This window comes from Dunckerocampus dactyliophorus, chromosome 6, assembly GCF_027744805.1.
Source record: "Dunckerocampus dactyliophorus isolate RoL2022-P2 chromosome 6, RoL_Ddac_1.1, whole genome shotgun sequence".
Taxonomy (NCBI): Eukaryota; Metazoa; Chordata; class Actinopteri; order Syngnathiformes; family Syngnathidae; genus Dunckerocampus; species Dunckerocampus dactyliophorus.
In genome coordinates, this window is record NC_072824.1 from 5,245,894 (window position 1) to 5,268,179 (window position 22,286).

Genomic DNA, 22,286 nt, shown 5'->3' on the forward strand with positions numbered 1-22,286 from the left:
ACCATTTATGCCAAACAAGCATCTGGGAAAAAAGTTGTATGAAATGGACCAAATATACTAAGGGAGAAGCTTAGACCAGTTGTGGTTCTTTTCTGGGAGTGGCCTCATGAAGCTTGCATGCAGTTTGCATGCAGTTTGCTTTGTTGCTCTTCAACGCCATCAAAGGGCAATGGGAAGCCCCAGTGGCCTAATGGATAAGGCACTGGCCTCCTAAGCCAGGGATTGTAGGTTCAAGTCCTATCTGGGGTGTGTGTGGAAAATGAATGTCTATACATTTGCATTGTTTGACAATTCCCATTTCGTAGCTCTTCTTACAGGTGTCTTACCCGCTTGGCTACTTGAAAATAAAGTTATACCAATTTTTTTTGCTTGTTTGAGAAGCAGGCCTCATCGAGCTGTGACCTGCAGCGTTTACTGGGACGGTTTGCATCTGAGTGTGAAGCTTCTGGGATGAGACTCAGCACCTCCAAATCCGAGGCCATGGTTCTCAGTCGGAAAAGGGTGGATTGCTCCCTCCGGGTTGGGAATGAGGTCCTGCCCCAGGTGGAGGAGTTCAAGTATCTCGGGGTCTTGTTCACGAGTGAGGGAAGGTTGGAGCGTGAGGTCGATAGGCGGATCGGCGCAGCGTCTGCAGTAATGCGGTCGCTGTACCGGACCGTCGTGGTGAAGAGAGAGTTGAGCCGGAAGGCAAAGCTCTCAATTTACCGATCGATCTATGTTCCCACCCTCACCTATGGTCATGAGCTTTGGGTCATGACCGAAAGAACGAGATCGCGGATACAAGCGGCTGAAATGAGTTTTCTTCGTAGGGTAGCGGGACTCACCCTAAGAGACAGGGTGAGGAGCTCGGTTATCCGAGAGGAGCTCAGAGTAGAGCCGCTGCTCCTTCACATCGAGAGGAGCCAGCTGAGGTGGCTCGGGCATCTAGTCCGGATGCCTCCCGGACGCCTCCCTGGTGAGGTGTTTCGGGCATGCCCAGCCGGGAGAAGGCCCCGGGGAAGACCTAGGACACGCTGGAGGGATTATGTCTCACAGCTGGCCTGGGAACGCCTCGGTGTCCTCCCGGTGGAGCTGGAGGAGGTGGTCGGGGACCGGGAAGTCTGGGCTTCCCTACTGAGACTGCTGCCCCCGCAACCCGGACCCGGATAAGTGGAGGAAAATGGAATGGATGGAATGGAATGGAATGTTTGAGAAGCAAACAGGAGGCCCCACTGTACTTCCAAGTGGGTATTGTAACTACGAGTCCCATCTGTGGTAGTATCCAAAAGTTACCCGATCATTTGCACAGATGCCTTTCCTGAATACTACCTCCGAAGGTGGAGTGTTGTCTGGGTGGTTTGGTCCACGAATTCCATGCTTGGACCATTAATGCCAAACAAGCATCTGGGAAAAAATTTGTGTGAAATGGACCAAATATACTAAGGGAGAAGCTTAGACCAGTTGTGGTTCTTTTCTGGGAGTGGCCTCATGAAGCTTGCATGCAGTTTGCTTTGTTGCTCTTCAACGCCATCAAAGCGCAATGGGAAGCCCCAGTGGCCTAATGGATAAGGCACTGGCCTCCTAAGCCAGGGATTGTAGGTTCAAGTCCTATCTGGGGTGTGTGTGGAAAATGAATGTCTATACATTTGCATTGTTTGACAATTCCCATTTCGTAGTACTTCCTCTTCTTACAGGTGTCTTACCCGCTTGGCTACTTGAAAATAAAGTTATACCAATTTTTTTTGCTTGTTGGAGAAGCAAACAGGAGGCCCCACTGGACACCAAAGGCAGGTGTTGTAACTACGAGTCCCATCTGTGCTAAACGTCACTTTCATGTAGTATTTTATCTACCAAGCCTACATTATAGTTATGCCTGTGGTTTACACTCCCACCAAAAGAAATTGAATCTAAAGCGTCTTTCAGGCAGAGCTCCTGATCATTTGCACAGGCGCAATCCCTGAATACTACCTCCGAAGGTGGAGTGTTGTCTGGTTGGTTTGGTCCACCAATTCCATGCTTGGACCATTTATGCCAAACAAGCATCTGGGAAAAAAGTTGTGTGAAATGGACCAAATATACTAAGGGAGAAGCTTAGACCAGTTGTGGTTCTTTTCTGGGAGTGGCCTCATGAAGCTTTCAAATGCAGTTTGTTTTGCTTTGTGGATGACCACCAGCACAGAGAAAACTGCCATCACTTGCTTTGTTGCTCTTCAACGCTGTCAAGAGACATAGCTGAGCCCCAGTGGCCTAATGGATAAGGCATTGGCCTCCTAAGCCAGGGATTGTAGGTTTGAGTCCTTTCTGGGGTGTGTTTTTGTGTGGAATATGGATGTTTATACATTTGCATTGTTTGACAATTTTCATTTTGTGGCACTTCCTCTTCTTACAGGTGTCCTACCCGCTTGGATACTTGATCAGAAAGTTATACCAATTTTTTTTGCTTGTTGGAGAAGCAAACAGGAGGCCCCACTGGATTCCAAAGGCAGGTGTTGTCACTACGAGTCCCATCTGTGCTAAACGTTACTTTCATGTAGTATTGTATCTACCAAGCCAAAATTATGGTTATGCCTGTGGTTTACACTCCCACCAAAAGAAATTGAATCTAAAGCGTCTTTCAGGCAGAGCTCCTGATCATTTGCACAGATGCCTTCCCTGAATACTACCTCCGAAGGTGGAGTGTTGTCTGGGTGGTTTGGTCCACCAATTCCATGCTTGGACCATTTATGCCAAACAAGCATCTGGGAAAAAAGTTGTGTGAAATGGACCAAATATACTAAGGGAGAAGCTTAGACCAGTTGTGTTTTTTTCTGGGAGTGGCCTCATGAAGCTTGCATGCAGTTTGCATGCAGTTTGCTTTGTTGCTCTTCAACGCCGTCAAAGGACATTGGGGAGCTCCAGGGGCCTAATGGATAAGGCACTGGCCTCCTAACCCAGGGATTATAGTTTCAAGTTCTAATTGGGGTGTGTGTGGAACATGAATGTCTCGACATTTGGATTGTTCAACAATTCCCATTTCGTGGCACTTCCTCTTCTTACAGGTGTCATACCCGCTTGGCTACTTGAATAGAAAGTTCTACCATTTTTTTTTTGCTTGTTGGAGAAGCAAACAGGAGGCCCCACTGGACACCAAAGGCAGGTGTTGTAACTACGAGTCCCATCTGTGCTAAACGTCACTTTCATGTAGTATTGTATCTACCAAGCCAAAATTATGGTTATGCCTGTGGTTTACACTCCCACCAAAAGAAATTGAATCTAAAGCCTCTTTTTCATGCAGAGCTCCCGATCATTTGCACAGGCGCAATCCCTGAATACTACCTCCAAAGGTGGAGTGTTGTCTGGGTGGTTTGGTCCAGCAATTCCATGCTTGGACCATTTATGCCAAACAAGCATCTGGGAAAAAAGTTGTATGAAATGGACCAAATATACTAAGGGAGAAGCTTAGACCAGTTGTGGTTCTTTTCTGGGAGTGGCCTCATGAAGCTTGCATGCAGTTTGCATGCAGTTTGCTTTGTTGCTCTTCAACGCCATCAAAGGGCAATGGGAAGCCCCAGTGGCCTAATGGATAAGGCACTGGCCTCCTAAGCCAGGGATTGTAGGTTCAAGTCCTATCTGGGGTGTGTGTGGAAAATGAATGTCTATACATTTGCATTGTTTGACAATTCCCATTTCGTAGCTCTTCTTACAGGTGTCTTACCCGCTTGGCTACTTGAAAATAAAGTTATACCAATTTTTTTTGCTTGTTTGAGAAGCAGGCCTCATCGAGCTGTGACCTGCAGCGTTTACTGGGACGGTTTGCATCTGAGTGTGAAGCTTCTGGGATGAGACTCAGCACCTCCAAATCCGAGGCCATGGTTCTCAGTCGGAAAAGGGTGGATTGCTCCCTTCGGGTTGGGAATGAGGTCCTGCCCCAGGTGGAGGAGTTCAAGTATCTCGGGGTCTTGTTCACGAGTGAGGGAAGGTTGGAGCGTGAGGTCGATAGGCGGATCGGCGCAGCGTCTGCAGTAATGCGGTCGCTGTACCGGACCGTCGTGGTGAAGAGAGAGTTGAGCCGGAAGGCAAAGCTCTCAATTTACCGATCGATCTATGTTCCCACCCTCACCTATGGTCATGAGCTTTGGGTCATGACCGAAAGAACGAGATCGCGGATACAAGCGGCTGAAATGAGTTTTCTTCGTAGGGTAGCGGGACTCACCCTAAGAGACAGGGTGAGGAGCTCGGTTATCCGAGAGGAGCTCAGAGTAGAGCCGCTGCTCCTTCACATCGAGAGGAGCCAGCTGAGGTGGCTCGGGCATCTAGTCCGGATGCCTCCCGGACGCCTCCCTGGTGAGGTGTTTCGGGCATGCCCAGCCGGGAGAAGGCCCCGGGGAAGACCTAGGACACGCTGGAGGGATTATGTCTCACAGCTGGCCTGGGAACGCCTCGGTGTCCTCCCGGTGGAGCTGGAGGAGGTGGTCGGGGACCGGGAAGTCTGGGCTTCCCTACTGAGACTGCTGCCCCCGCGACCCGGACCCGGATAAGTGGAGGAAAATGGAATGGATGGAATGGAATGGAATGTTTGAGAAGCAAACAGGAGGCCCCACTGTACTTCCAAGTGGGTATTGTAACTACGAGTCCCATCTGTGGTAGTATCCAAAAGTTACCCGATCATTTGCACAGATGCCTTTCCTGAATACTACCTCCGAAGGTGGAGTGTTGTCTGGGTGGTTTGGTCCACGAATTCCATGCTTGGACCATTAATGCCAAACAAGCATCTGGGAAAAAATTTGTGTGAAATGGACCAAATATACTAAGGGAGAAGCTTAGACCAGTTGTGGTTCTTTTCTGGGAGTGGCCTCATGAAGCTTGCATGCAGTTTGCTTTGTTGCTCTTCAACGCCATCAAAGCGCAATGGGAAGCCCCAGTGGCCTAATGGATAAGGCACTGGCCTCCTAAGCCAGGGATTGTAGGTTCAAGTCCTATCTGGGGTGTGTGTGGAAAATGAATGTCTATACATTTGCATTGTTTGACAATTCCCATTTCGTAGTACTTCCTCTTCTTACAGGTGTCTTACCCGCTTGGCTACTTGAAAATAAAGTTATACCAATTTTTTTTGCTTGTTGGAGAAGCAAACAGGAGGCCCCACTGGACACCAAAGGCAGGTGTTGTAACTACGAGTCCCATCTGTGCTAAACGTCACTTTCATGTAGTATTTTATCTACCAAGCCTACATTATAGTTATGCCTGTGGTTTACACTCCCACCAAAAGAAATTGAATCTAAAGCGTCTTTCAGGCAGAGCTCCTGATCATTTGCACAGGCGCAATCCCTGAATACTACCTCCGAAGGTGGAGTGTTGTCTGGTTGGTTTGGTCCACCAATTCCATGCTTGGACCATTTATGCCAAACAAGCATCTGGGAAAAAAGTTGTGTGAAATGGACCAAATATACTAAGGGAGAAGCTTAGACCAGTTGTGGTTCTTTTCTGGGAGTGGCCTCATGAAGCTTTCAAATGCAGTTTGTTTTGCTTTGTGGATGACCACCAGCACAGAGAAAACTGCCATCACTTGCTTTGTTGCTCTTCAACGCTGTCAAGAGACATAGCTGAGCCCCAGTGGCCTAATGGATAAGGCATTGGCCTCCTAAGCCAGGGATTGTAGGTTTGAGTCCTTTCTGGGGTGTGTTTTTGTGTGGAATATGGATGTTTATACATTTGCATTGTTTGACAATTTTCATTTTGTGGCACTTCCTCTTCTTACAGGTGTCCTACCCGCTTGGATACTTGATCAGAAAGTAAAACCAATTTTTTTTGCTTGTTGGAGAAGCAAACAGGAGGCCCCACTGGATTCCAAAGGCAGGTGTTGTCACTACGAGTCCCATCTGTGCTAAACGTTACTTTCATGTAGTATTGTATCTACCAAGCCAAAATTATGGTTATGCCTGTGGTTTACACTCCCACCAAAAGAAATTGAATCTAAAGCGTCTTTCAGGCAGAGCTCCTGATCATTTGCACAGATGCCTTCCCTGAATACTACCTCCGAAGGTGGAGTGTTGTCTGGGTGGTTTGGTCCACGAATTCCATGCTTGGACCATTAATGCCAAACAAGCATCTGGGAAAAAATTTGTGTGAAATGGACCAAATATACTAAGGGAGAAGCTTAGACCAGTTGTGGTTCTTTTCTGGGAGTGGCCTCATGAAGCTTGCATGCAGTTTGCTTTGTTGCTCTTCAACGCCATCAAAGCGCAATGGGAAGCCCCAGTGGCCTAATGGATAAGGCACTGGCCTCCTAAGCCAGGGATTGTAGGTTCAAGTCCTATCTGGGGTGTGTGTGGAAAATGAATGTCTATACATTTGCATTGTTTGACAATTCCCATTTCGTAGTACTTCCTCTTCTTACAGGTGTCTTACCCGCTTGGCTACTTGAAAATAAAGTTATACCAATTTTTTTTGCTTGTTGGAGAAGCAAACAGGAGGCCCCACTGGACACCAAAGGCAGGTGTTGTAACTACGAGTCCCATCTGTGCTAAACGTCACTTTCATGTAGTATTTTATCTACCAAGCCTACATTATAGTTATGCCTGTGGTTTACACTCCCACCAAAAGAAATTGAATCTAAAGCGTCTTTCAGGCAGAGCTCCTGATCATTTGCACAGGCGCAATCCCTGAATACTACCTCCGAAGGTGGAGTGTTGTCTGGTTGGTTTGGTCCACCAATTCCATGCTTGGACCATTTATGCCAAACAAGCATCTGGGAAAAAAGTTGTGTGAAATGGACCAAATATACTAAGGGAGAAGCTTAGACCAGTTGTGGTTCTTTTCTGGGAGTGGCCTCATGAAGCTTTCAAATGCAGTTTGTTTTGCTTTGTGGATGACCACCAGCACAGAGAAAACTGCCATCACTTGCTTTGTTGCTCTTCAACGCTGTCAAGAGACATAGCTGAGCCCCAGTGGCCTAATGGATAAGGCATTGGCTACTTGAATAGAAAGTTCTACCATTTTTTTTTTGCTTGTTGGAGAAGCAAACAGGAGGCCCCACTGGACACCAAAGGCAGGTGTTGTAACTACGAGTCCCATCTGTGCTAAACGTTACTTTCATGTAGTATTGTATCTACCAAGCCAAAATTATGGTTATGCCTGTGGTTTACACTCCCACCAAAAGAAATTGAATCTAAAGCCTCTTTCAGGCAGAGCTCCTGATCATTTGCACAGGCGCAATCCCTGAATACTACCTCCGAAGGTGGAGTGTTTTCTGGGTGGTTTGGTCCACCAATTCCATGCTTGTACCATTTGTGCCAAACAAGCATCTGGGAAAAAAAATTGTGTTAAATGGACCAAATATACTAGGGGAGAAGCTTGTACCAGTTGTGTTTTTTTCTGGGAGTGGCCTCATGAAGCTTTCAAATGCATTTTGTTTTGCTTTTTGGATGACCAACAGCATAAACAAACCTGCCATCACTTGCTTTGTTACTCTTCAACGCCTTCAAAGGACATCAGAAATCCCCAGTTCCCGAATGAATCAGGCACTGGTCTACAAAAGCAAGAGCTGTCACTTCAGGTCCTTCCAGGGGTGTGTGTGGAACATACATTTTTATACATTTGCAGTGTTTACTGTTTGACGAAACCCATTTCATCGCATTTTAAATTCTCACAGGCGTCCTACCCACTTTGATGCCAAACAAGCATTTGGGAAAAAAAAGATCTGTTAAATGGACCAAAGATACGAGGGGAGAAGCTTGTACCAGTTGTGGTTCTGTTCTGGGAGTGGCCTCATTAGGCTTTCAAATGCAGTTTGTTTTGCTTTGTGGATGACCACCAGCACAGAGAAAACTGTCATCACTTGCTTTGTTGCTCTTCAACGCTGTCAAAAGACATTGGAGAGCCCCAGTGGCCTAATGGATAAGGCACTGGCGCCCTAAGACAAGGACTGTAGGTTTAATTCCAGTCTGGTCTCTGGTTATGGACCTTCAATTTTTGCAGTGTTCACTGTTAAACGTTTCTCATTTTGTGGCATTTCCAATTCATACAGGTTTCCTTCAAGCTTCGATACTTCATAAGAAAAATAACCAGTTTATTTTGCTTGTTGGAGAAGCAAAGAGGAGGTCCCAATGGCTTCCTAAGGCAGGGATTGCAGCTCCAAGTCCCATCTGTGGTTGAAAGATTACTTTAGTGTTTTATCTACCAAGCCAAAATTATGGTTGCACCTGTGGTCTATACTCCCACCAAAGGGACCAAAGACACTAGGGGAGAAGCTTCAACCAGTTCTGGTTCTTTTCTGGCAGTGGCCTCATGAAGATTCTAACTGCAGTTTGTTTTGCTTGTTGGAAGACCACCAGCACAAGCAAAACTGCCATCATTTGCTCTGTTGCTCTTCTACGCTTTCAAGTGACATCAGAACACCCCAGTGGCCTAATGGAGAAGGCACTGGCTTCCTAAGCAAGGGATTGTAGGTTCGAGTTCTATCTGGGGTGTTACACTTACCTTGATGTCCCTTTATTTGCAGTGTTCACTGTAGAACAACTCTAGTTGTAGCATTTTCAGAGAGGTGTGCTTACCAGCTCAGTTACTGGGAAGAAAGTTCTACCAGTTTATTTGGCTTGTTGGAGAAGCAAACTGGAGGCCCCAGTAGCCTCCTAAGGCAGGGATTGTAGCTTTGAGTCCTATCAGGGGTTTAAACTTTACTTTAGTCTTGTATGTACTAAGCCAAAATTATGGTTTAGACTTCAGAATCGGCCTTTACCAGCCTGTGATTTCCACTCTCACCAACAAGAGTTGACTCTAAAGCAGGGGTGTCAAACTCGTGCCACCGAGGGCTGAGACACTGCAGGTTTTCTTTCCAGCCACCTTCGGTTTGAGGGAAGGAGCTCATCAATTAAATCACCTGCTGAAGAAACTGGTTGGAGAGAAAACCTGCAGCATCTCGGCCCTCCATGGCACGAGTTTGACACATGTGCTGTAAAGCCTCTTTCAGGCAGCGATCATGAGCATTTACATACTGTAGGTGGGGTCCCTGAGTACTACCTCCAAAGGTGGAGTGTTGTCTGGCTGGTTTGGTCCACCAATTCCAGGTCTGTGACATTTATGCCAAATAACTATCTGGGGGAAAATAAGGCTTTGAAAAAGTGTGGTTGGATGCAGCTCAAAGTCATCAGTAACAACTCAAGAATAACATAGATTACACCTGAATCATTTTTTTTTCCTTTTTCTTTAACACTGCAGAAGGTTCATAGTGTCATTACTCCTACTCCTATTTGGTTTTTGATATATACTTTTTAACACCTTTCTTCACACACAGGAAGAGAACAAAATGCAAATGACATAATGCATAATGCAACATGTAAAATGTATGGTGTGAATGTATTGTCAGCATCTTCTTTCCACTCGTTTTTTGACATGTTGAATTGTGCAAATGTAACCACGTGATGTAACCTAACTTGTTAAATATGTCTGAAACAACAACACCATCATACATCACTACATTTGCCACCCATCCCTAACTATTGCACTTCATGTGTTTTCGATCAGTTTGGTGACCCAATTTTCAGCATGTTTACTGTATGTTGTGTGGTGCATATTACTTCCTCTATTTCCACTACAGAAATATAATCTGGGACAAGACTGTGGAAGAACATGAAGTTCCCAAAAAGTAAAGTTTTGCACTAAACAGCAAAAAAATATGACTTGTGTATAAGTGTTGTTACAGTTGTGTACCCTAGTGGTCTGGTTGGTACGCCACTGGCCTACTGATCCAGGAATTTGGGTTTCCCCTCTGGGGAGTGTGCAGAACTTAAGTATGATCCTGCATTTCCAGTTTATACAAGTTTTTCAGGTACTACTTTCAAAAGAGTGTAGTTGGAGCGACTCAGTCTCAATATTCTGTGGTTATGGATACTTTAGAAGAAGGTTCTACCGGGTTGTTCTACTTGTTAGAGAAGCGAGAGGGATGAAAGAGGTGATCTTTCATCCCACGATCCCAGTCGGGCCCTACTGGGATCGTAGGTTCGAGTCTCATTCAGGGTGGAAAATCTTCTTCGGTATTGTATTTACCAAACTAAATATATGGTTGTGGCTCAAAGATTTGCACTCCTACCGGCAGGAGTTGAATTTGAAGCCTCTTTCAGGCAGAGATAATGAACATTTGCGTAGGTACCATCCATGAATGCTACTTCAGTGGCCTAATGAATAAGGCATTGTTATCCCAAACCAGCAGTTGTGAGTTCAAGTCACATCTGGGGGCTTTATAGTACTTCAGTATCATTGCATTTTCAGTATTACCTGTTGAACACTCTCTGGTTTGTGGCATTTCCAGTTTATACAAGTGTTGTCCCACCTCGGGTACTAGCAAGATACTAAAAATTGCAAGATTTTACATTTTGCACTGTTGGATCTTGAGGAGGTTTTAAGTAGAGACAAAAAAAATGAGCATTAAAGTGAAATAAGCTGCTCATCAGTTGATCAAAAGTTTAAGCCAACATCTAAAAATAATGAGAAAAGTAGAAAACTTTGGAAAAAGGAGTCAGTAATGAGTAGCTGAGCCATTCTTGTTAATCAGCTGAAAAATGGGTTTGAGCATGCTTGATGCCAGTGTTTCCAGGAGCCTAGTGACGCTGGTGATGATGGCTTCACGGGGGGCATCCACTGTGTGGAATTGATGTCCATTTTTGTAAACTTCCTTTGCCATCGTTCCCCAAATGTTCTCAGTTGGAGTTAGATCAGGGGAACATGCAGGATGGTCCAAAAGAGTAAGCTTATTTTTCTGAAGAAGTCCTTGGTCAGGCGGTCATTGTGAACGGCAGCATTGTCCTGTTGAAAAAGCCAGTCATTACCACACAGACGAGGGTCTTCAGTCATGAGAGATGCCTCCTGCAACATCTGCACATAGATAACTGCCGTTTGACGCTCCTGCACAACCTGAAGCTCTAGTATTCCTTTTAAGGTAAAAGCAGCCCCCTCCACTGTGCGTGGAAAACATATCAGGTGGGATCTCCTTCTCATGCCAGTAACGTTGGAAGACATCAGGACCATGAAGGTTACATGTTTTCTCATCAGAGAATAAAACTTTCTTCCACCTTTCAATGTCCCATGTTTGGTGCTCTCGTTCAAATTCCAAACGGGAAATTTTGTGGCGTTGAAGGAGACAAGGCCTTTGAAGACCTTTAACTTTTTAAAAGTTTTTAAAAATGCCGTCTGATCGTTACTGGACTGTACTCGACACCAGTAACAATCCTCATTTGAGCTGAGGATGGTGCCGTTTCTTGACGGACAGCCAATCGGGTCCACCAATTGACTTTTTTGCTCCATAACCCTCAGGATCTTGGAAGAAGTTTGAAATGACTGTCTTCCTGTGTCCAATCTCAGCAGTAGCGCAGTGACTATGCAGCTCAACAATCCCACCACGTTCAAAGAGAAAAAGTTTTTTTGCTTTCGCAATCAAGAGATCTTAAACTTTTGATCAGCTGATGAACAGCCTAGTTCACTTTAACAATCCCACCACGTTCACTGGTCTTAAAATTTTGATTCAGAGTACGTATATTTTCTATTTTTTTCTTGGCCTATGTACCTTCTACAAGTTTCATGAAAATAGGATATTTATTTTTTGGGTAATCCTGCTAACTCACACCAGTGATCCAAACATACAACAACAGAACATTACATGTTGTGGGTTCTTTCTTGGGGAGAAGCTGCACACCTCCACAGGTTCTATGCTAATCTTCGAGTACTTGAGTTTGACCATAGTTTTGCTGACAAACCATCATTGACACAAACATAATCTCATTGGAGGAGGTAGTAAATGATTCAGATGATTTGTATATGTAACTGTTGTGCCCACAGACATCACTGCTTTCTCATGCTGGAGTTCCTCCTGACCTCCATACGCCCACATTAGCTGGACCTGCCAGCATTGTACATGGTTTTTATCACACACACACATTTGTTATTGAGCTCTCAAATGGCACCAGATGTAGGAATGAAGGTAAAAGGTAATGGTCCTCCAGCCTCTGTGGGATTGAAAGCGGTCTTCTCGTATTGACATAAATATTCATCAAAGGGAGCAGCCGGCCCTCAGGTGCAATGGGCTGCCAAGTCACTGGTGGGAAAATCATGCAAATGATGCATGAAGTTAGTGTAGAACATTAATATTCATTGGAGAATTAACATAACACAGAGAGAATGGTTTGCACAGCCAAGAATTGCTGAACCTCAAACCAAGATAAGGCACACAATTCACATGGTTGCACTTCTTCCAATGATGACCAAGTGAATACTACTGTGTGTGTGTGTGGGGGGGTGGTGTTTAGGTGGAACCAGTTGGACCTGGCCATTGTACTGCTGTCAGTGATGGGCATCACACTGGAGGAGATTGAGATCAATGCGTCCCTGCCCATCAACCCCACCATCATCAGGATCATGAGGGTGCTCAGGATAGCACGAGGTAAACACTCACACACACAAACACACACACACACACACTTCATTTTCAAATCAGCAGCTTTCGACTAAAGTGGGGTACACACAAAGACTTTTAAAGCGTAAATGACATTCCAAATCAATGTCGTCAGTGGCTTTATGACGCTCACAAGTCTGGCATGTTCCTATTGTTAACCAAATGGGAAGGTCCTCTATTTCCTTCTGTTTGAAACCTATTATGCAATAGGTTGCATGGGCCCCAGTGGCCAAATGGATAAGGTGTGGTCCTGCTAAGCCAGCGATTGTGAGTCCCACCTGGGGTTTGTGTTTCTAAGGTTTTCTCTATGCCCAAAGTGCAGTTGATTCTAAAGCCTTCAAGCCTCATGCCTTAGTCCTACAGAATGGACACGTCAGAGCAGTGAATGTAACATTTACCCACCTCACCCTTTCTCAGCAAATTGTGATATTGCCACATAGCTATACTCTCACCCTGCCCCTTTAGGTACCCAACTATGCTGCTTGGAACCCCAATCAATACTTGAGACAAAGATTGGACTGGTTCCACTCTGACCTATTGTATGGGGCTGAAGAGAGCCCCAGTGACCTAAAGCGGTGGTCCCCAACCTTTTTGGATCCACAGACTGGCTTGTTTTTCCACAAATCCCTGGTGGATGGGCGTGGTGAGTGGGGAAGCGGGGAAGGAGGGTCTTCGTACAGTATAGTGATCTAATTTATCTTATTTATTATGTATTGTGTAAAACTAAGACAGGACCGCACAAAATGAATACAGACCTATCATCCACCACTATAAGCATGGAGTTTGTTTTTCGGAGAGAAGATTACAACGTCGCTGTTTGATGTGTGTGGTAATAGGCAGTGTGCTAGCGTGAATTAACTTGAGGTTGTGCACTGAACAAATATGCACATCTGTGCAGCGTGCTAGCTGGTGCATTCAAGGACTGTCGAAAGTCGGACCAGGCTGCTGATCGCAACTAAACCAGGGATTGTGGGACTTATCTGGGTGACATCTCCTACTTAACGTTGTCACGAATGGATATGATAGATAACAGTCAGATAGATAGATAGATACTTTATTCCATCCATCCATTTTCTATACCGCTTCATCCTCATTAGGGTCGCGGGGGCATGCTGGAGCCTATCCCAGCTGACTTCGGGCGAGAGGCGGGGTACACCCTGGACTGCTCGGCAGCCAATAGCAGAGATACTTTATTATTACACACAATTGTATAATCACAATAGTATAATACGTAATCAAAACAATAATACCTCTGAAGGTGGCGTATTGTCAGGGAAATTCCAACAATCTGGAAAAATCACAGGCTATGTCAGAGGGGCTATGGATACTTGAGAAGAAGACTGTAGCAACTCCTTATTATTCTAAATCAACAGAGACAAAAGTGTCTGCCATAGAAGCCATAGAAATTAAGCACTATTAATAGTAAACAGTTATCTATATTTAACTTTGACAACAAGTGAGGACATAAAGTGTATTGCGGTGGAGTCCGCTCGCTAAACCAAGCTCTCGCTTATAGGAAAAGTGAAGTTTTTGGGGAATTCTGCCCATCCTCCGCAATCCTTATGAAAATAAATATAAACAAATGAAATATAAATAAATAAATGATAAATAAATGAATGATAATAAATATAAATAAATGAAATATAAACACACATGTCATTTCTTGTCCCAAGAACCAGATTTGGCCACCGAAGACTAGGTCGGCCAGGCGCCCACCCTCGACCACCACCCAAAACACATTGCACCGGACCCTTATGCTGGTCCCCGCATGTGGTGGGTCTACGGAGGAGAGATCCCGTGTGGCCTCTTCGGGCTGGGCCCGGCCGGGCCCCACGGTTGAAGGCCCGATCACCAGGCGTTCGCCTGCGAGCCCCTCCCCCAGGCCTGGCTCCAGGGTGAGGCCCCAGTATCCCACGTCCAGGCGAGGTGCGGTCCCGCCTCTTGCTTTTATTCATAAGATCTTCTGAATCACTCTTGGTCTGGCCTGTCACCTAGGACCTGTTTACCTTGGGAGACCCTAATAGAGGCATATAGCCCCAGAAAAAAATAGCGCCTAGGATCACTCGGGCACTCAAACCCCTCCACCACGGTAAGGTGGTGGTTCACGGAAGAGCTCCTTCCACTGCTCCTTCACATCGAGAGGAGCCAGTTGAGGTGGCTCGGTCATCTAGTCATGATACCTCCTGGAGGCCTCTCTGGTGAGGTGTTCGGGCATGCCCAGCTGGGAGAAGGCCCCGAGGAAGACCAAGGACACGCTGGAGGGATTATGTCTCACAGCTGGCCTGGGAAGGCCTTGGTGTCCTCCAGGTGGAGCTGGAACACGTGGCCGGGGACCAGGAAGTCTGGGCTTCCCTACCGAGACTGCTGCCCCCGCGACCCGGACCCGGATAAGTGGAGGAAAATGGATGGATGGAACACACGTCTTTCTCTTTTATAGTAACAGGTACATTCATGATAGCATGTAATACTTACATTATTTGGCTGTATTTTGGTCATTTTTAGCTTTACTGGAACCTCCTTTCTTGCATTTCACATAGAAACATAGAAAGGAACGCTACAGCTAGCGTTAACTTTTCCAAACTCAGAAAGAAAAACACAGCAGCAGTGGTGGCAGCTCCAATATCTTTCGGTCGTGGCGCAAGGCCTTGTGAGTGCGGCGCTGATGTGCTGTGAGCGAGTATGTGGTGAAGCTAGTCGCTAGCCATCTAGTAGCTACCCGGTGTGGTGTGGCGAGGTGTCACTACACCAGTAACGTAGTTCTTTGCTGTAACAATGTTAATCACAGTAATAACAACAATGCCGCTGTAGCTTAGTTAATGTGCAGGTCACATTATGTAAATGGACCATTGTTGGCGGCTTTTGGAGGTTTTGTCAGGCTTTAGGCGGAATAGGTGCGTCCCATTACATGCATACTTAGCTGCCTCTTTTTAGCTAAAAAAAGTGCAGTTTTCCTTTAAAGTCAGGCATGATTGCAGTTCAACTTTAGAGGTACAGTATTGTAGATATTGGCCTGAAATCTTCATGACATTTCTCAAACAACCACATGAACAAGCATGGCTGACAGATACCATAAATTGTTTTTTCCAAAGTGAACAAGGAATCAGAGACCTTTGCAAAACAAAAAGGCTGCTGGTCCTTTCCTGCTGAGAAGCACTCGTTTCACATGTCTAGCTCTTCTCCCTGCATGAAGTCACACTTGATATTCTGCTTACTTCCTTCTGCACGCGCTCTCTTGGCTCAAACGCTTTCTCTTAACTTTGACTCAAAGAGGATAAAGGCTAATTACAGCAATCTCACTTAATCTTGGCTGCCCTCCTCAGCATCCCCCCTCTGCCCTTTATCCTGCCCGGGGAGCACCGAGCGGACCCGTGGGTGATGCGCTAATGAAACGGCAGCTGGTGGTAATTAACAAGCGAGCTGGGCGGCAGTTTGATGGTTAGTTTGAGGGTAACTGGCCACTCTACTTGCGGTTCATCACCCACTGCTAATGTTAACTGCCTGTTGGCGTCTGTAGGAGACAATGTTAAACGGTCACTGTCTACCTCCTGTTCTAACGTTTATAAAAACGAAATTTAACTAGGTGCATCTTTTGTATCATTATGTGTCGTTATGTGGATAAAAGATACCTGTCACAGAAACAGCCTCTTGCATTCAAACGTTTCCACCACCATGGGCAAGACCAAACTTTCTTTGAACAGAATTTCTTTGGACAGAATTGGGCCTTCCCCAGATAGTCTTCCCACAGACTTGGAAGTGTACAATTTGTTCAAAATGTCTTGCTAAGATGGAGAAGCGGGAGCTGAGCCAAAAGGCAAAGCTTTCAGTTGACAAGAAAGATGATTAAGAGCTGCATGCCGATACATTTCATCGAAGCACATGTATGGATAATGGAGGACGTACTTTTTCTAGCTTTTGGTCTTTTTCATATTCAGGACGTAACCAGTGTCGACCAATCAATGCACTGGGCACAGAAGGCTCTGGGACTGTCCTTAAAAAGTCCTGCATCTTCTGGCTGCCATTGTCAGGGACCACTCAGTCTAGTCCAACCTCTCACTGACTAGGAGACCTTTCTCCAGATTGCAAGGGAAAGTAGTCCATTTATGAAGCTTTCCACATTCTACTCTGGCCAACTCTCTTCTCCTTATGAACACTCCAGCAACCTTTTAGCAGAAGACCATCTCCCGGGAGGCTTTATTGTTGGAGTTTCTCTTCCCCCTTACTGCTAACAGCCTTGGAAATTGGGCCATTGGGAATTAAGGGTGTCTTTCTAATGGGGGAGGCGATCTAATCGGGAGGGATCCCATTTATCGATCGTATGTAATCGCTCTCTTTCCGCTCACTCTTATCCTGCTTTATCGAGCCCTCATGTCTTCCACCTGTGTCCTTTTTATCTCATTTGTGCGTGTTCTCCTTGCAGTGTTGAAGTTGTTGAAAATGGCGACTGGGATGAGAGCATTGCTGGATACGGTCGTCCAGGCTTTGCCTCAGGTAACACAAGCACACACACGCACACACGCACACACACACGCACACACACATATGAACTCCAAGGAGTTCATTAACATTTTGGAATGATCAATGGCTGTCGTCCACTGAGAGTTTGACCTTCAGGATGTCATTTTAGGACTAAATTTTGGTCCCGAGTGTTACATCACCTCACTTACTTTCCTGTGTTAACTTAATTCACGTGGAAAATGTAATGAGAGCCATTTAATATCTTTTTTTTACCCTCTCCTCCACCGCTAATGAGACAAACCCAGCTACATTGTTCTGCTTCCATGGCTCCTTAAAAAGCTCCTGACCTCGATCTTTAAGTTTTCCCTTGTTGAGGATTGTTCGCTTTACAACTACAGTGCATGTGCAGGACAGGTTTAGACTCTCTTCCAACTTTAGTAATAAATTGCCACAACATAATAAAGTTGCTGCAATTAACCAACCCACACAGATATTAGTTTGCTCTACCTGGAATGCAAATACGAGCCAATCCTGCCATGTTTTCTCACATGTAATAAGAAACATCTTTGTAATTGTAAAAATCTCTTAAGTCATTAAGGCAGGGGTGTCCAAACTACATGCTGAAAAATCAAAGGATGCGGGGGCCACTTTTACATTTTTTTAAACTAACCCATGTAGACATGGAGACGTTTTTTATATTTAAAGGAAAAGAACATCCTGCATCTCAGCTTTGTGTTATTGATGACAAAGCATATTATGAAAATGAACTTTCTTCTTTTTTCTACTTTTTTCCTTGTAATGTTATATCGTTGTTTATATTGTCATAGTTTGACTTTATTATTGTAATAATAATAAAACTTTACACAACCTAATTTAAAAAAAAATCCAACTTTATTCTTTGTTTTGTGTGTACAGCCTGTTTTCCTTTAATTTTTCAACTTTATTCAATTTTTTTCTGTTAATATTATGATTTTAACCTCTTACTATTTCATCTTTATTCTTGTAAAATTACTGCTCTTTTTTTCCATTTTTACTGTTTTCTTGTTTAATACTGTTTTTAGAATGTGCAGGGGGCCAATAAAAAATGAGCCACAGGCTGTAAATGGCCCTGTGGCCGCATTTGGACACCACTGCATCAAAGTTGCCAGTCACAACAGAGTAGGGATGGTCAGGGGAGGGGGCTACCAAATGGGAGGGTTTCAGCCAAGATATTACATATTTATGGAGAATATTATGAAAAGAAACTTACTATAATATCCTACTGGGATCTGATATCGTTTTTAAAAGCCCCTGTAATGAGCAGGATAATCATCATCCAGGGAAGCAGCAGCCAATATCAGGCTTGGCTAAAAACAGTAAGCCATTGGCATATCCACCCCACATATTCAGCGTGACTTCCATGCACTTGATGAAGCCCAACAGAGATTCCATTTTTCCCTGAACACATGAAAAAGAAGCAAAACACAGGAAATGGGGTGGTTGGACGACAAGCAACGTGGTTATAAGAATTTCAATAAAAGTAAAATAACAAAATAAAAGCACTCACTTACCTGGTGTATGAGCCGCACCTTTTTTCTTAAACTTTGAACACTGCGGCTTATACAGTGGTGTGGCTAATTTATGGCTCAATTCTAATCTTGTGAAATCTCCTTTACCTCAGAACTACTCCGGATTGTTTAAATACTGTGCCGCTCGCAAGTCAGTGAGGAAATGGTAGCTCTTTCTTTGGCAGGAGCCAATCACAAGATATCTTTGCACTCACACAAGCTTGTCAACCCACTGGAAGACAGTGGAGGTCAGTATATACTGTATACCAGTATAACAACATAACAGTCTGACTTATGGTATCATCTTTCAAAGAACACTTTACTCACAGCACTAAATTCAGCACACAGCAACTTAATACTCAAACGGTGTATATAGAAATATACAAACATGTACATGACTTTAAAATAAAAAAAACACAACATTTAAAAGTTTTCCCATAGGCATTGCGTATGAGCAACGCATTAATTGGGGCGATGCAATGACGTCAGCTTCTCTCTTGCCTTGCTTTGGGCTACGGGTTCTCTGGTTTCCTCTGGTGGACAGTATAAGTTTGAGTGTTAGTTGCTGTGTGATGAGCTTAATGTTTTTCGTAAGATGACACTGTGAGTCAGACTGTTATATAGAATAATGACCTCCTGCAATTTCCAGTGGGTTGACAAGCTTGTCCTGAGTTGATGTATAGCTCATGATTGGCTCCAAATCACAAGCTTGATTGGGCCTCACAGACTCGTGCGCGTGCCACTTTATGATGTGGACACGTGCGGCTTTTACGCTGGTGTGGCTTATAAATGAGCAAATCAGTTTTTTTCCTCGAAATTTAGTGGGTGCGCGCTATACGCCTCAGTTTTTTCATACTGCTGTCATCCACCAGCAAACAAGTATAAAATGCAAGTGAAATGAAGTTGTGATTATCAAACGTAAAAGTGAAAAAAATGACGACATTCATTCATTCATTTTCTATTTTCTGCAATAAAAGCATTTACTGATATTGTACTGGCAGATCGACCGCAAGATACAAAACGATTGAGCACTGCAGCGGTTGTGTTTAGCTAGCCTTGAAATGTGGTCGCTGTTTAGCTCGCCTTGAATTTGAACATATCTACTCGAAAAGTTGTGGATTTATCGACTGACACTGATAGATCAACTGCGAAATACAAGACGAGTGAGTACTGCAGCCGTCGCTGTTTCGCTAGCCTTGAAATTTGGCATGAAAAACCCATATTATTATTCTAAGATTCCTAGAATATATCAAGTACAAATACTGTGGATTTACTGACTGACACTGACAGATTAACTGCAAAATACAAGACGAGTGAGCACTGCAGTGGTTTCTGTTTAGCTAGCATTGAAATTTGGCATGAAACACCCATATTATTATTCTAAGATGCCTAGAATATGTCTAGTAGAAAAAAATGCGGATTTACTACTGCCTCCTTGGAATGCTTTTCTGCGGTCGAACGTCTTCTGGGTTTTTGACCTTCTGTTTACTTCCATCTGTGTCAGTGCTTGTGATTCTCCCGGTCTGGGTCAAAGAATGATAGTCGGGACAACTGATGGTAGAAGCACCCTCCGGTAACACGTATTCAGTCCCAAACTTTCCTAGCTGAGGCGCAGCATCAAAACAACTGTCCTCAAAATGTGCAGAAGTCCAATACTGAAGAATTTGATGCGGCGAATGGCTTCTGTTGGAAATGTGAACAGGCTTGCTTCGAGCGGGCACAACATCAAAAGAATATTTAACAACAACAGAAAATCAACAAAAATGCACCACAACAATATAGAAATAATGTATTACATGAGTAGTTCCAGGAGAGAGGGTTCTCGAGGAAAATAACAGCGTTCTCAGCGAAAATAACTCGATTACACACGTGTTTTTTCCTGTCCTTTTGACACACTTGGATAAATGATGTTTTTGCTGTCGGCGTCTTGTGTGTCAGGTGGGGAATCTGGGCCTGCTCTTCATGTTGCTCTTCTTCATCTACGCCGCTCTAGGCGTGGAGCTCTTTGGAGAGCTGGGTAAGTAAGTACAGCGCCCCCTGCTGGAGGTGCGAATCTCACAATGAAAGAATTATGTAGCGTCGTTGTCTGTTGTCCCGTCAGTGTGCAACCTGGACTATCCCTGCGAGGGCATGAGTCGCCACGCCACCTTTGAAAACTTTGGGATGGCCTTCCTCACCCTCTTCCAGGTCTCCACGGGGGACAACTGGAATGGCATCATGAAGGTAGTCCTTGTTTTTGTGGTATTACATATTTTATCTGTTGACACTGGGTGGAGGTCTTTGCAGCAACACAGCACCAAGTATGAGTTAAGACACATTGTGGTGAAATGCCTCCTGAATGCATTCTTGTTTATTTGTGCCGAGGCTGAGAAACAGGAATTGAAATGGAAAGGTCACAAATTCACTTGCCCACAGCAGCCAGTAGACAATGTCTTTATGGGAATGGAATGAATAATGAAAGCATCCTTTAGCAAAGGCAAAGGCGAAAATTACTCTCAACAGAAGCTTCTGAAGGTGAATGAAGATTCCACATTTCTTTCCTGCATCTCAATCAGCTTTCCGTCTTCAATCACAGCTAAGTGCCTCTCCTGGTTTTTAAACAAACTCTTCAATCTCCGCTTAGGGAGAGTCAACAACTGAGACAGAAGCAGATGTTTGTAGCATGACAACGGGTCAAACTCGGAGGACACAATTTGTTGAGAGAACTTTTATCTTTAAGAAAGACACTTTACGAAGCCTGTGCTCAACTCTGATTGTGCTGTGTGTGTGTATCATGGAGGGTAAGTGTCTGTGTGTCCTGATGGCCCCTATGGGGATTTATTGGACTGACAATGCACTGAACTATTAGACTGTATAATATCTAACAGAACACATTAAGTGAGGGACAGGAAGTGTAACTGTCTTGCGATATAGTGGTAGTGATAAATAACACAGTGTGACAGTGTGAACATTTCAGGAACAATAACTTTTTATCAACAAAGTCAAATTATTTGAACAAAAAGCGCCTGTAAAGGTTTTTTCCCCGCTAACATTTGGTCTCTGCTTGCTAGCTCAGCAGACATTCGCAGTAAAGTTCCATTTCAGAGCCTTTACTTTGAAGCTCACTGTAAAAAGGAACATACAGAAACATAGCACGTCAGTTCTAACTTACGTAAGATACAAAATAATTTCTCTTTGACACTGAACACAAAGAAATGCATTAAACCAAATGCACTCACTCAATGCTAATTTATGTTGAAAATCCCGCATGCTCGCTAGCGATTAGCATTAGCAATTTTACATGGTAATTTCGAACGCCTCTGAATATGACAAATAGATAAGTAAGATGCACACATTCCACTATAAGCATAAAATACATACAGGCAAACACTTTCTAAAGCTCAACAAGAGACAGGGCTGGCACATTCGGCATCTTAATGACAGTAGACTACGAACAAAGGTTGTTGGTCTTCTATGAGTGTGTTTCAAATAGCAGTAGGAGAGAGTGTTTATTAGATATTAATAGATGGCCACTCTGCTGCATAAAAAAATTCCCTTCAGAATAAAGGAAGGTGTTTGGAAAGCGATACTGAATGCGAACCCTTTGATAGGTATTGCTGTGAATGATTTAATGTGCTGTGTACGCAGAGTATTTTACCTTAGTGTCTGCTTGGTAAAATTGTTTAAATGTGTGCAATGTCTTTGATGTGATGTGTTGTATTGCTCATGTTGTATCGAACAGACTAACCCTTTATGTTCTATGGCAGGGTGTCCAAAATGCAACTACTTGCGGCCCACAACAGTTTTTTTATTGGCCCGTGACAGATTCTCAAAATATAATTTAACAAGAAAACTAAGAAAAAAAACAGCAAAAATGGGAAAGTCCACAGTAATTTTTAAAGTCAAAA

General features: G+C 44.2%; 1 protein-coding gene and 5 non-coding genes across 9 annotated transcripts in view; all 6 read left to right on the forward strand.

The window, feature by feature from the left end:
• The window catches only part of LOC129183373 (voltage-dependent T-type calcium channel subunit alpha-1I-like), a 279,439-nt gene that overhangs the window by 229,801 nt on the left and 27,352 nt on the right, over nt 1–22,286 (forward strand). For all 4 annotated transcript variants that reach the window (XM_054780521.1, XM_054780519.1, XM_054780520.1 and 1 more), the window contains 4 exons: nt 12,252–12,385; nt 16,815–16,885; nt 20,338–20,416; nt 20,501–20,622. In XM_054780521.1, coding sequence (XP_054636496.1) covers nt 12,252–12,385; nt 16,815–16,885; nt 20,338–20,416; nt 20,501–20,622 — 406 coding nt within the window. The remainder of the gene's footprint in view (nt 1–12,251; nt 12,386–16,814; nt 16,886–20,337; nt 20,417–20,500; nt 20,623–22,286) is intronic.
• On the forward strand, nt 177–249 carry trnar-ccu (transfer RNA arginine (anticodon CCU)). The gene has a single exon. It is a non-coding gene; the product is annotated as a tRNA-Arg (tRNA).
• Nucleotides 1,527–1,599, forward strand: trnar-ccu (transfer RNA arginine (anticodon CCU)). Its single transcript has one exon. It is a non-coding gene; the product is annotated as a tRNA-Arg (tRNA).
• trnar-ccu (transfer RNA arginine (anticodon CCU)) lies at nt 3,524–3,596 on the forward strand. Its single transcript has one exon. It is a non-coding gene; the product is annotated as a tRNA-Arg (tRNA).
• trnar-ccu (transfer RNA arginine (anticodon CCU)) lies at nt 4,874–4,946 on the forward strand. Its single transcript has one exon. It is a non-coding gene; the product is annotated as a tRNA-Arg (tRNA).
• On the forward strand, nt 6,208–6,280 carry trnar-ccu (transfer RNA arginine (anticodon CCU)). The gene has a single exon. It is a non-coding gene; the product is annotated as a tRNA-Arg (tRNA).